At 36.6% G+C, this 15226-nt stretch overlaps 1 protein-coding gene across 3 annotated transcripts; it reads right to left on the reverse strand.

Annotated features, from left to right (window-relative positions):
* Positions 1–3019: 3019 nt before the first annotated feature.
* LOC117716904 (olfactory receptor 5B3-like) lies at positions 3020–8949 on the reverse strand. Of its 3 annotated transcripts, none has more exons than XM_034514017.2 (3): positions 8831–8949; positions 8666–8736; positions 3020–4802 (listed from the first exon to the last, which is right to left on the reverse strand). In XM_034514017.2, exon 3 carries the CDS (start codon positions 4773–4775, stop codon positions 3852–3854), a length of 924 nt encoding a protein of 307 aa, XP_034369908.1. In that variant the 5' UTR covers positions 4776–4802; positions 8666–8736; positions 8831–8949; the 3' UTR covers positions 3020–3851. The 3 variants fall into 3 exon arrangements, with proteins under 3 accessions (XP_034369908.1, XP_076781663.1, XP_076781749.1); XM_076925548.1 differs by having other exon boundaries at positions 3021–4985; XM_076925634.1 differs by lacking the exon at positions 8666–8736 and having other exon boundaries at positions 3021–4985; positions 8831–8947.
* Between the last annotated feature and the right edge of the window lie 6277 nt (positions 8950–15226).

The raw sequence follows: 15226 nt of genomic DNA on the forward strand, positions 1-15226 counted from the left end.
CTGTATGAAATTAAGAAACAGTGTTTGCATTTAGAAGGAACAAAGGTGAGTTCTTGGACTCACCCAAATTCAACTTTTCATGTGTGGTTAAATAACTGCTCATTGGATGATAAACATTATAGTCATGATGGTCTTTATCTTTCAGCTAAAAGTTCTATAAATAACTTCACAGATATACTGAAGGAGTGTTTCTATAGTGGATGTATATCCATTCAGGTTACTCATAAAATTTACCTATCATAATGTCATTAAAAAGTGCAAATAAAATGATTAAATATAGAAATATTGGTAATGTTAATTTTAAAGAAAAAGAGACTAAAATATCCAAAGTATTTTAAATTAAACACTCTATTTCTTATTAAGTTTTTCATAGGGAAAAAAAGAAACAAACAGCAAATACCTGGGAGTAGTATAGCTGGGATGAGAGGTAGATCAATCCCCAATTTTCTGAGAAATAACCATAATTATTTTCAAAGTGACTTTAAAAGTTTTCACTCCCACGAGCAATGAAGCAGTATTCTGTTTGCTACACATTCTCACAAGCATGAGCTGCCACTTTTTAATCTTAGACATTCTTACAGGTGTAAAATGGAATCTCAAAATTGTTTTGATTTGCTATCAGGGAAAGGATAAGAATGTTGAACATTTTCTAAAGTGTTTCTTAGCAACTTGAGAGTCCTCTGTAGAGTATTCTCTGTTTAAATTTGTACCTCAATTTTAATTAAATTATTGTCTTGTTGATGTTTTGTTTCGTGAGTCCTTTGTATATTTTGGATATTAGCCCTCCCCTAGATATGAAAGTGGTGAAAAAATCTTTTCTCATTTTAGAGGCTGCTATTTTGTCCCAGTGAAGGTGTTCTTTAACTTACAGAAGCTTTTCAGTTTAATGAGGTCCCATTTGTTAATTGTCTATCTTATCACCTGCACTATTGGTGTTCTGGTCAGTAAGTTATCTCCTGTGCCAATGCATTCAAGAATATTCTCTGCTTTCTCCTCTATCAGGTGCAGAGTATTCAGTTTTAAGCTGAGGTATCTGTTGTGTTCGATTTGAGTATTGTGCAGGGTTGTATATATAGATCTATGTTTATTTTTTGCATAGTGACCTGCAGTTATTCCAGTATCATTTGTGGAAAATGCTTTCTATTGTATATTTCTGATTTTTTAAAAATCCAATCTCTATAGGTATATAGAGATATACATCTGGGAATTACTAGCCTGAACATCTCATCTAAATATTACATTTCTTAAAGTTTTCTTCATTTTTAAGTACACAAATTTAAGTGTATATTGATATGAGAGAGGGTTGAGAATAAGAAAGAAAATTGATATGAATAGGCATCTGTCATGATTAGCTGAAGGCCTGTGATGGGGAGGGGTAGGATACAAAGAGCAGGATATCAATTTACCCACAAAACCTTCAACCTCAAATTTGTCTTGCCTACAAGATGTGTAGGAATAAAGATGGAGCAGAAAATGAGGGAATAGCCAATCAATGACTGCCCCAACTTGAGACCCATCCATGTGAATGATGCAACCCCTAACACTATTAATGCTATACTTGAAGGTAGGAACCTAGAATAACTCTCTCCTCAGAGGCTTCACACAGTACTGTATGGAGGCAGATGCAGAGACCCACAGCCAAACATTAAGCTGAGCTCATGGGGGTCCTATAGAAGTGTGTGGGGGGACAAAAGAGCAAGCTGAAGAATTCAAAGCCACCACAAGAAGACCACGAGAGTCAAATAATCTGGACCATGGGGAGTTACAGCACCTGGGCCATGGAGCATCCAGGAACTCGATCTAGACCTCTAATACATTTATAGCAAATATGCAGCTTGTGTTCATGTGTCATGAGTCCCCAAACACTGGAACCAGGGCTGTCTCAATCTATGTTCCCTACCATTGGATTCTTTTACTCACTACTTGGACTGCCTGGTTGGGCCTCAGTGGGAGAGGATGTGCTTAGTCCTGTAGAGTAGTCCTCCAGGGTAGGGTAGTACCCACTGGAAGCTCCACTTCTCTGAGAAGAAGGGGAGGAGGCAATGGGAGTAGTATTTGGAAGGGTGGTACTGGGAAGAGAGTAGGTACAGGAAATGTGATTGGGATATAAAGTGAATAAAATATTTAAATAAGTAAATAAGAAAATAAAATACAAAAGGAGAGAGTTTGTGTTTCCTTACTTTTGATTCTACCCAGTTGAACCCTCAATGGGTTGTAAGATTATAGAGATTGACATTTTGTTTTTATACCCAGCTGTTGTTTATTGAGCCCCCACTAAGAACCAGGTATCATACAAGTATGAATGGTGATCCTCACCACATTATAAAGTTGATTTTATACAGGTTTAAAGTAGAAAGCTCAAGTTCAAATAGGGCAATTAGCATGTCTATGAAAAAAAGAATTCAAGGATTAACTGTTCTTATATCTCATTTCCTTGTTTGTTTCCCTTTATTGTTGTTTTTATTGTTAAGATGTCTTGTGTTGCCCAGACTGATTTTGAAACATTCAGCTTAAGTGATACTCAGCCACAGCCGCCTAAGCGCTGAGAGAACAAGCGAGTGCCACTGTGCTTAACTTAATGACATTTGGTAGAAATAAAATGTGTAGCTCCCTTTCCAGTGACTTTTGGTTCTATTCAGGTGAGCCCTTCATAGGTTGGAGGATGATAATGATTAACATTCTTAATTAAGTCTACTTGTTTAAAGTATCACTTTTACATATGACCTCATATTCTAGTCATTAAATAAGAATTAGATTTTTGCTATGTTCATTTGGACATCCTTATACATAAATGAGCACAATTAACTGAACACAAAAATATAAACACTTAACAAATCCATGTCATACTACTGGAAGTTTCTAACATTCATTTATAATAGTCTTCTTATAAAACCTATGAGTATATCTTCAGTTTAAGGGACTTTGTATGCCAATTCTTGCATATATTTGTAATGGTATGACAAAAAATATTGTGTGGAAAAAGATTGAATGTGATAATATAGTAAATTAAGGTTTTCAGAGTCTGACCTATAGTTATCAATAATAATATCATTCATGTCTTACTCTTCTGAAGAAGATGACAGCATTCTGAAAACCAACACACTCTTGCAAAGATAAAGATGTCACTTCACATTCTTGAATTTGGTATAAGATGGGAAAAAGTGATTTATTATAAAGTTAGGTTGAGATGAATGTATCAAAGTGTTATTCATTTTTGTTTATATTAAAATTTTATTTGGTAACTAAAGAAACACACAGACACTGTCATTCTATAAGAATCTCAATGAACACACAGGTACAGAAAATTTGGATCATATATTTTTAATTTTTTTAAATCTCATTTTATATGATTTTAAATACTTGCAAGTATTAAGGTCAGTTCTAGGTTGAGGAACTAGCAATACAATAGATGCAAATAGTCTAGGAACAAGCAAGACAATAAACACAAATAGTCAAAGAACAAGCAAGGCAATAAACAAAGTTCTCTAATCACACCCGTGATCCTATTTATAAGGGAGTATAAGGATGACCAAAATATCTGAGCCTACTTCCCTGTCCTAGCCCAAAGTCATTTTTATGCCCGAAGCTACTTCTTTGTTCTAGCCAAATATGTAGATTCCTGCCAGAAATTACTTCTTTGTTTTAGCCTAATGTTTGATTCCTACTTAAACTTCATTTCCTTGTCCTTGGCCAATGCCAGGTTCCTGTTGCAGTTGAACATTTGAGACTTTTTGTCAATAATTTAATATTACCCACATTACAGTGATTTCTTAGACTCCTCAAGGACAATGTATTGTGGAATGGACCTAACTTTTTTTCATTCTAAATACTAAAAATCAAAGTAGTAAATATCATCTTGACCTCAATATAATCTTTGAGAATGCACTTTTCACATCCTTGTTCCTCAGGCTGTAAACAAGAGGGTTCAACATAGGAATGATTATGGTGTAGAACACAGATGCAATTTTGTCAGTATCCATGGAGTGACTGGAGCTGGGTTGCAAGTACATGAATATGATAGTCCCATAAAAAATGGAGACAGCTGTTAAGTGTGAGGCACAAGTGGAGAGAGCTTTGCGATATCCTGCAGCTGAATGCATCTTTAGTATGTTGGTGAAAATGAACACATAGGATATCAAGATGAGTATAATTGCAAAAAATACATTGAAACTGGCTACATAAACAAGAATCAGTTCATTAACATGTCTATCAGAGCAAGATAAAATCATGACTGCCAAAACATCACAGAAAAAATGATGAACCATATTGGACTCACAGAAGGAGAGACTTAATGCATCCATAGTACAGATGGAAGCATTCAGCAAACCACAGATATAACAGCCAATGACTAAAGAGGCACACACATGTGTTGTCATGGTGGTGGTATAATGTAGGGGCTTACACACTGCTGCATAGCGATCATAGGCCATGGCAACTAAAAGATAGTTTTCCACATTGGCAAAGTTTGCAAAAAAGAACATCTGAGAGGCACAAGCATTATAAGACATGATCTTGTTTCCTGTAGCAATTCCAGCTATGACCTTTGGAGTGACTGTTGAAGAGTAACAGAAGTCCACTAAGGACAGGTTACTTAGGAAAATGTACATGGGAGTGTGAAGCCGAGAATCCAAGAGAATCAACAGGATCAGCCCCAGGTTTCCTACAAAGGTGATGGTATAGATGAGGAGGAAGGTGATGAAGAGGGGAAGCTGCAGTTGTGGGTCATTGGTGAGCCCGACCAGGATGAACCATGTCATTTCTGTTTCATTCTTCATTAATGAAATAGTTAATCAACAGAAGACCTTAAAATTTTCAAAATCAAAATAAATACAATAAGGAGGTAGAGGTGGTTTAGTGGTTACAGCTCTGGCTGTCTAGTCAAAAGGACCCAGCAACTTCATGGCAGCTCACAACTGTCTGTATTCTAGTACCATGGGATCTGTCTGACATCTTCTTTGTTATAGACATACATGTAGGCAAAGCACCTGTATACATAGAGTTAATTTTGAAAATGTTTAAGAATGGGGTAATAAGGGAATAGGAATCTCTGAGATTTCAGTTGACTTTCTACCAAAAATATAAATGATATAAGTTTGTTAGCCACATGTAGGCAATTTAGTAACTGTAAAAATTGTTTCTTTAGTGTGCTTATTTACCTGTCATATTTTCCTGGCCTGTGTAAAACTAACACTACTTTCCTTACCTGCCAAAAAACTGTATAGAAACAGCCTGTTTTCAGTCAGTAGAGAGATGACTTTGATAAATTGTTACCTTCAAGGAAACTGTCAAGCACAACAGATATAAATTCTCTGCATTTTAAAATAATACAACCAAACCTTTAACCCATTGAAAGGTATGCATCAAAATAATTTGACTTGATTGAATAATTTTTCTTTCATTTATCCACAACTCTCTGAGTGGTAGTCTATATGGAAAGTTTTTCTTGGTCACTGTATAAGGTTTTTCATTAAACATCAGTAGAGAAGCTAATCTCTAACCTAACCATGAAATGTTTGTTCTGTATACTAGAGAGTTATGAAGGAAGTAATGAGCTCTGAATTGCATTTAACATTTTTCTACACAAATTCTCATGCTTTAAACATAGCATTTCTAAATATATTGATAAATTATATCCAGAAGCATGAAGGGATTAGGTCACAGAAAGTTCTAATGTGAATCAGTATTGTTCAACACTGTAATTACTATTTTTGTTGAGCATGCAATTATGTTGGGAGAATGTTCAGCCTTAGAATCTATTTGGATAAAGACATATGATTTAAAATATAGAGGGTTCAAATTCTTATAAGAGATATATACTAAATCATCTACTAACTACCCTGAAAGCACCTGTCTTCTCTAAACACCATTTTGCCATCTGCATTTGAAGACAGTAATGAAGCCTACCTTGTTTTATTATTGCAAAAATAAAAGAGCATACCAAAGGCAAAATAATTCTTGCTGTTAATATGGCATAGTACATGTTAATGATCATGATGTTATTGCTGTGTAATAATGACATAGAAGGCTTTTATTCTGGGTAAGTTTAAGTCCTGAGTTATTTCTCCAAATTGCCCTTTGTGTGTTTAGGCCACTGGTATTTCCTGTGCCTCCTCATGATTCTCCCCTTGGTTTTGCTCTAATACTATGTATGCTGGTCATGCTATTTCACATGGCCCATTTTTATTTTTTTTTCTTTTTTTATTAGATATTTTATTTACACTTCAGATGGCATCCCCTATCCCCATTCCACCCCCCACCCCCCTTAGGAAACCCCTATCCCATGCCCCCTTTTCCTTTTTGCATTTACACATTTTTTAAAAAGAATGTTAATCATAGGCTTTATAAGTTTGGAAGTGTTCAATCAGAGGTGTAACCCACTGACTGACTTAGATATAACAACTATCTTTGACTGGTGGAGATACATGAATATCTGCCTCCCTGTCTCCCCCCTCTTTCTCTCTTTCATCACCTAGCTTCTCCTCTCCTTCTTCTTCTCTTCTTACTCCTTTTCTTCCTCTCAGTACTCCTCCTATCTTAGCTCCTCCTACACATCACCCTTCCTGTTAAAATGAAACTTTTCTCTCAAAATACAATTAGAGCATAATTATGCCAATTTGTACCAGTGAGGTACAGGATAGTCCTAACACCCAGTCCGTCCTTTTGTTGACTAACCAGCTCCTCTGTCATCTATTCTAACTAGAACATTTAGTTCTGAACCTGGCTTTAGGATGAATGTCAGCTGACGACCATCCACTCAAATCTTTTCTCTTAAGGTCAATAGCTATATGTTTTCAACCCCATCAGAAATCCAGAATTGCTGAGTTAACTATAACTGTGGGAAGCACAAATCGTAGTTTCTACAACTTAGCCAATTTATAGAGACCTCTGACCACCTGGACACTCGCTCTACTTCAAAACGTTGGAACATCTGTTCTTCTGCCTTCTGGTCCAGGATCTTCTGACAGACCTTAGTGCTGCAGAATTATTAAGGGCTGATTACTCTGTCTAGGCAGATATAATCAGTCGACTATTCTGCAAATGTGTCCTTTTCTGGACAGTAATTTGTCTGTAGAAGGAAAGTGGCAATTCTTGCCTAGTGGCTGTCTCACCACAACTGGAGTAACTCCAAGGATGCTCAATTTCTTCTTAGAATTTAACATAGGAAGCTGTCCGGAGCAGACAGGTCTCTAATGAAAATGAACATTAATACTGAAATGTTTGTCATGTCAATTCTAAGGATTTCTGATGTTTTGAAAGCCAGCTATCCATGTAAGGTAATTTGGACTGTTGCCTGTTAACTCCACTCAGCTATTTCTACATAAAACATAGAGAATACCCTTAAAAAAGCTATCTTGATACTAAAATTTGTTTTGAGAATTTTATATTGCAGAATGATCAGCCTTGGTGTATCTACTCAACAAGCAAGCTGGGCAGACCTGCTCAAACCTCTGAGGTCCGGGAATTCCATCTGGAGGCAGCGAAGACACAGCATCAGAGGATTGTCAACATGGCCCATTTTTAAAATATGATTCATTATTGCAATCTTTAATTTTAGATAAAAATTATCTTTTCTTATTTTTAGGTGTATTTATCTCAGAATATCAACTGACAGTAAGAACAGAAACCAATACAGCTGAAGTTCCTAGGTTATTGTTTTTATTTAGTCCCAGATATATGTAGTTTTTGCAGTCTCATGATACTTAAACTTTCTTGTCAGGCTTAGCATATTTGGAAGTATATTTTCTCTGAAATAACTATTATTTGCTATCATCACTGTGTTGAGCTTTTGCTAACTTTAGTTATTTAATATATCTTGAAAACATTTAAATAGCCAGTCTTGTCTTATATAATTACTTTCAACATTGGCTACAAATGGATTGTGTGTGTTTGTGTGTATGTGTGTGTGTGAGAGAGAGAGGGAGAGAGAAGGAGAGAGAGAGAGAGAGAGAGAGAGAGAGAGAGAGAGAGAGAGAGAGAGAGAGAGTAATCTTTCTTCCTTCATTTGTAGGAAAAATGTAAGATCTAAGAAATTACATGAAAGTCTCATTTTTGAAAATACATGAGAATCACTCAGGTACAAGGGTTACAGATCCTATCCAACAAAGCCTGACCTGAGGGTTTATGTTTTTAAATGTGGTTGAGAGCGAATTCATTTATATCTTAGCATTCATCAACATTTACATTGAACAACATAAAGTTACATCAACCAAATTATATTTTTTATTCTTTTTGAGAAGAAATTTTTAATATTTGAATCATCAAAACTCCTGCACTGTTTTGACACTTAGACTCGGCATCTCAAAACTAGTTTTAAAAGCATAACCTTTAGCCTTTAAACTGTTTTAGTCCTCAAAGCTATTTTTAGATAACTCTTTTCAAGTAACTCACTGTAGCTATGGTAAGCCCATTTATTTTATGGAATTGTACTTCTACTGGTTTATACATAGGCAGTTTAAAGTGGGGGTATTATTTAACCAATAGTAGTTACTGTAATATCTTAAAATTCTATTATGTGATATTTCTCAAAACTTCTTCCAGCTGGTTGCTCTTAAGAAATGGCCATGTTTTACAGCTTGTCTAAATCAAGAGGTGTTCAGATCTTCCACAGAGACAAACTTCAGAATTCACCAAGCATTTTCTTTCTTCCATTGGATGATTTACTTACCTCATTACTAGGAATGCACACTACATGAATAAAGGCAAGATTGTTTCTATCCCATAGTTCACAAGTTATGTCTGTATATAAAAACAGGAATCTGTAAGAAAACCCATGAAGTGACTGCCAGACAAAAGTCAATCAATGTGTCATTTTATCTTTGTTTTTTCTCACCTTTCTTGAAGGCTCAGATCTAATATTCATGTTAGTCCAAAGCCCAGCATATGATAACACTGATTACAATTAATAAAGTAACTGACATCTAATGGAGAATGGCATGCACTGTGTCTCAGAGGCTAGTACATGGAGGTGTGAGGAGAATTATAGACACTCAGAGAGCTCTGGAGAATCCCTCAGAGTATAGCTGAAGATCTGCATACTGTCTTCCTAGGGGAAATAAATTAACCAGCCATGGGGACCAACCTTCCTTTTGAATGATAGAAGTTAAATTTAATTTTCAATAAATCCACAAAAGTCATATATATTAATAAGGTTCCCTACAATGTTTTTACACATAATGTACATTGTAAAATGTTAAAATGTTCAAATTTTATTAAGTATACATGTCTTCACAAGCACTATTTATTTGTGATAAAACTTACTTTTAAAAAAAGTTTTATTGGATATATTAATTACATTTCAGATGCCATCCCCTTTCCCATTTCCCCTCCTTAGAAAACCCCTATCCCATTCTCCCTTCTCCTTTTTGCTTTTATACAATTTTTAAAAATTTTAATCAAAGGCTTTATAAGTTTGGTAATGCTCAACAACCAGATGCCCATACAATCAGAAGTGTAACCCAAAATCCCAAACTACTTATATCAACTATCTTTGACTAGTGGAGACACTCGAACATCTGCCTCCATGTTCCCCCATCTCTCTCATCACCTAGCTCCTCCACTCCTCCTCCTCTTCTCCTTACTCCTCTTCTTCCTCTCTTTAATCCTCCCACCTTAGCTCCTCCTACATATCACCCTTCTTGTTAAAATAAAAGTTTTCTCTTAAAATACAATTAGAGCATAACTATACCAATTTGTGTCAGTAAGGTAAAAGATAAACCTAATACTCAGTCCATCATTTTGTTGACTAACCAGAAACTCTGTCATACCTCCTAACTAAAAGACTTAGTTCTAAACCTGGCTTTTATCTTGGCTTTAGAATGAATGTCAGCTGAAAACCATCCTCTCAAATCTTTTCTCTCAAAGTAAATAGCCAGGATTGGATATGAGACTATAAGTCTTCAACCTCATCAGAAATCCAGAATGACTGAATTAACTTGAAATTATGGGAATCACAAAGCATGGCTTCTAAAACTTAGCCAATTTATAGAGACCACTGAACACCTGGACAGTCCCTATGCTACAAAAGGTAGGAGCATCCGATCTTTAGCCTTCTGGCCCAGGATCATCTGACAGACCAAGTGATGCAGAATTATTAAGGGCTGATTACTCTGTCTTGGCATATATAATCAGTTGACTATTCTGCAAGTGTATGCTTTTCTGGATGGTGATTTGTCTGTAGATAAAAAGAGGCAATTCTTGCCTAGTAGCTGTCTCACCACAACTGGAGTAACTCCAAAGATCCTCAGTTTCTTCTTAGAATCCAAGACAAGAAGCGGTCAAGAGCAGACAGGTCTCTAATCAAAATGAACATTAATGCAGAAATGTTTTTAATGTCAATTCTGTGGACTTCTGACATTTTGAAAACCAACTCTCCATGCAAGGTAACCTGGACTGTTGTCTGTTAACTCCTCTCAGCTATTTCTAAATAAAATATAGAAAACACGCTAACAATAAACTCAGAGCCATAAATTTGCTATAGGCCCATAACTCACATGCTAACCATCTCAAATCAGTTAGAAAAGTTAAAGAAGGACTGGATCTAAGCCTTGTATTCCTAAATGTGTTATACTGGTACAATGCCTATGAGAGTAACAATATTAATCTCATTTTTATATTAATAAGAAGCTCATACCAATGAGAACCTTAAATTTGAAATCAAAGTAAGTTTTGTACCATTTAAGAAATTATAACTTCATTTTAACAACAATTATACTTATTTCTGCCTATAGGTTATGGCTATGCAATAAATTCTAGCTAATCCTCCCTGGTCAAACAAAACCACTACTTTTCCCTAAAAAAACAGCCCAATATTAACCACCTCAGTCCCCAAGCCTCAAGAATAGGGGCACCGACTCTTCATTAAATTCTTCAAGCTGATTATGGGTGTTGAGATGTTGGAAGAGGGGCGGGGGAGGAGTAAATTGATAAGCCTCTGATGCTGTGTCTTCACTGCATCCAGCTGAAATTCTAGGTCATCAGAGATTTGAGCAGGTCTGCTCAGCTTGCTTGATGAGTAGATACACTGAGACTGTGTATTCTGCAATATACAATTCTCAAACCAAATTTCAGTATCAGGATAATTTTTTGTTTGAATTCTGGAGTCTAGTCTTCTGGCAGCCTGCCTCTGTCATGTCTAATCCATATAATTCTGGGAGTCTCTATGCAGGTGTGCTCCCTCCATCCTCCCATTCCCGCCTCCCTGCTCTCGAATTCCCTAGCACTAGGAAATCCAAACTTTCAGGTACCAAGGCCCTCCACTTCCACCCATGCCTGGCAAGACCACCCTCAACTACCTATACAGGTGGAGCCATGAGTCCCTCCTTTTGTGTTCTCGGGCTGGAGATTTTAGAATGGCTACTCCAGCTTGTTTCTTAGGACCATTTGCTTGAAAAATTGTTTTCCAGCCTTTTACTCTAAGGTAAAGTCTGTCTTTGTCACTGAGGTGGGTTTTCTGTATGCAGCAAAATGCTGGGTCTTGTTTACATATCCAGTCAAATAGCCTATGTCTTTTAATTTGGGAACTGAGTCTATTGATGTTAAGAGATATTAAGGAACAGTGATTGTTGCTTCCTGTTATTTTTGTTATTAGAGGTGGAATTATCTTTGTGTGGCTATCTTCTTTTGGATTTGTTGAAAAAGGATTACTTTCTTGTTCTTTCTAGGGTATAATTTCCCTCCTTGTATTGGAGCTTTCCTGCTATTATCCTTTGTAATGCTGGGTTTGTGTGAAGATATTGTGTAAATTTGGTTTTGTCGTGGAATATCTTGGTTTCTCCATCTATGGTAATTAAGAGTTTTGTTGGGTATAGTACCTGGGCTGGCATTTGTGATCTCTTAGGGTCTGTATGACATCTATTCAGCATCTTCTAGCTTTTATAGTATCTGGTGAGAAGTCTGGTGTAATCCTGATAGGTCTGCCTTTATATGTTACTTGGCCTTTTTCCCTTACTGCATTCAATATTCTCTCTTTGTTTTGTGCACTTGGTGTTTTGATTATTATGTGACAGGAGGTATTTCTTTTCCAGTCTAGTCTATTTGGCATTCTATAAGCTTCTTATATATTTATGGGCATCTCTTTCTTTAGATTAGGGAAGTTTTCTTCTATAATTTTGCTGAAGATATTTATTGGCCCTTTAGGTTGAGAATCTTCAGTCTTATCTATACCCATTATCCTTAGTTTTGGTCTTCTCATTGTGTCCTGGATTTCCTGGGTGTTTTGTGTTAAGAACTTTTTGCATTTTGCAATTTCTTTGACAACAGTTTCAATATTTTCTATGGTATCTTCTGCACCTGAGATTCTCTCTTCAATTTCTTGTATTCTGTTGGTGATGCTTGCGTCTTTGACTCCTGATTTTTCCCCTAGGTTTTCTATCTCCAGGATAGTCTCCCTTTATGATTTCTTTATTGTTTCTACTTCCATTTTATGTCCTGGATGGTTTTGTTCAATTCCTTCACCTGTTTGTTTGTGTTTTCTTGCAATTCTTTAAGCGATTTTTGCGCTTCCTCTTTAAGGGCTGCTACCTGTTTACCTGTGTTCTTCTCAAATTCTCTGAGAGTGTTATTTATGTCCTCCTTAAATTCCTCTATCATCATCATTAGAAGTGATTTTAAATCTGAATCTTGCTTTTCTAGTGATATGGGGAATTCAGGACTTTGTTGTGTGATAGAACTAGGTTTTAATGATGCCAAGTACCCTGGGTTGCTGATGCTTATGTTCTTGTACTTGCCTCTCACCATCTGGATCTCCTTATTGCTACCTTCCCTGTCTCTGACTGGAGCCTGTCTTTCTTATTACTTTGTTGTATCAGAACTGTGTGGAGTGGGTGTTACTACTGGGGTTAGAGCTGGAAGGAACCAGTGCTCCGAGCCAGGAGTGACTTTCTGGGTTCTAGTGTGCCCCAGTTACTCTCCGTGTGGACCGTTGTTGCTTTCTCCTTACCTAAAATACTGCCTGGGTTAGAGCTCCTAGAAGCCTGCTTCCTCTGGGTTCTGTGAGATTGGAGGGAGAGGTGCTGCTCGGGATCTGCTCAGTGCTTGGGCCCAGACCGGAAGGGTGATAAAACTTCCAAAGTCCTTTCTTCTAGCAACGTTTTTATTTCTTCCAGCCTATCCAAAAATATTCTACATTATTTCTATCTATAGTAACCCCTTGTCCAAAAAGACATCTGAGCTTTCTGCTCCTTCCTAACTATAACTTCGTAACATACACAATGATCACTGTTCATTCTTTATGAGGTGTCCATTTTAGAACTCTATCGAATGCTCTGTGGTATGCTTAACAAAAAGTGTACTTATTTATAATGACTTCTAATTATACTTTATAAGTTTTATCGTGTGTGTGTGTGTGTGTGTGTGTTTCTTCTTTTACTTGATCATGGAGTAAGTGTGTAGAAGTCTGAGAATATCTTATAGAAGTCAGTTTTCTGATGATGATTTCTAAATAAGCTTCTTTATCCATTGAGCCAACTCACCCATCCTGTCTCATTAATTATTTACTATTGTGTTTTGATGATCAGATTTCTAAATAAGCTTCTTTATCCATTGAGCCAACTCACCCATCCTGTCTCATTAATTATTTACTATTGTGTTTTGCAATTTTTTTTTAGGTTTTTAAATTTATTCTTTAATCTTTTTTTTTACAGTCAAGACTTCATTCCCCCCTTGGTCTACTATCCCACTGTTCCACATCCCACATCTCCTCCTGCCATTTCTAAAAGTCTGTCCCCTCTTACACACCCCACCAGACTACCCTATTCCCTGGGGTCTTAAGTGTCTTGAGAGTTACATGCATTTTCTCTGAGTCCAGACCTGGCAGTCCTCTTCTGTAAATGTGTTGCGGTCCTCATATTAGCTGGTGTATGCTGTCTGGTTGGTGGTTCAGTGTCTAGGAGTTCCTGGCCATCCAGGTTAGTTGATAGTATAGGATCTCCTCTGAGTTTTGTAATCATTCTTACAGTCTGAAAAGGAACACCCTTGCAGATACATAATTTTCGTTATTTTTGTCTAATACTATAATCCTTTTTATTGCCTTGCTTATTCTTTGACTATTTGTGTTTATTGTCTTGCTTGTTCCTTGACTATTTGCATCTATTGTATTGCTAGTCCTTCAACTTAGAACTGACCTTAATACTTGCATGTAATTAAAATGGTAGAAAAGCAAAAGGTAGAGGGTATAGGGGCTTTCTAGGGAAAGGGGATGGCCTCTGTAATGTAAATAAATAAAATATCCAATAATAATGGTGATGACAATGATGATAATAATAATGTGGTTCTATAGTATGGAAAGATGGCTCAGTGGGTAAAGACCTCACCATGTAAGTAGCAGGCATGAATACTAGAGTTATGATCCTTAGATTTTACATAAGTGGCTAGGTAGTCATAGTAGCCTGTATGTGATTCCAGGTCTCTGAAATCAAAGACTCAGGATCCCCTGAGTAAACTGAATAGATAGACTAGCATTATTAGTGAACTGAGTTCAGCTGAGAGACTCTTCTTCAATTAGTAAGGTACAGGGCAATTACAGAAATGTCCTGACATCACCTACCATTGTTCTCTGTCTGTCTGTCTGTCTGTCTGTCTGTCTGCTGTCTGTCTCCAATCTCTCTCTCTCCTTCTCTCTCTTCTCTCTCTCTGTCTCTCTCTCTCACATGCACATGCGCGCATGCGCGCGCGCACACACACACACACACACACACACACACACACACACACACACACACACAAGATAGTGTAACAATTCTAATTCATACCTGAGAAGAGCGAACTTTAATTAAGGAATTTCCACCATCAGATTGGCCTGTAAGAAATATCAGTGTGGATGTTGTCTTGGTTGCTAACAATACAGGAGAGAATAATCCATTTTAGTGTGGTGAGATCCTTGGTTGTTGAGACTGAAATATATATGAAATGTTGATGAGCAAGCCAGGGAGAGAAAGAGAGCAAGCCTATAGATTTTTTTATGATTGCTGCTTCAGTTCCTGCATGCAGGTTTTTTTTTTTGTTTTTTTTTTTTTTTTTGCTTTAGCTCCTCTCCATGATTGATTGTGACATGGAAGCATAATGGAAATAATACCTTTATATTCTAAGTTTGTTTTGGCCAATGTTTTATTATAAGGACAGAAAAGAATGCTGGAATGTGTGTAAGTTCACTGAAATGTAATTTGCATACATAGACATGGGCATTTCATGCATATGTATACAAATAATAAACCAAAAAATAAAACAGGTA

The sequence above is a fragment of the Arvicanthis niloticus genome, chromosome 1, assembly GCF_011762505.2.
Source record: "Arvicanthis niloticus isolate mArvNil1 chromosome 1, mArvNil1.pat.X, whole genome shotgun sequence".
NCBI classification, from domain to species: domain Eukaryota; kingdom Metazoa; phylum Chordata; class Mammalia; order Rodentia; family Muridae; genus Arvicanthis; species Arvicanthis niloticus.

Coding starts and splice junctions, on each gene's coding strand:
- LOC117716904 (XM_034514017.2), bottom strand. CDS start 4,775: ATGAAGAATGAAACAGAAATGACATGGTTCATCCTGGTCGGGCTCACC.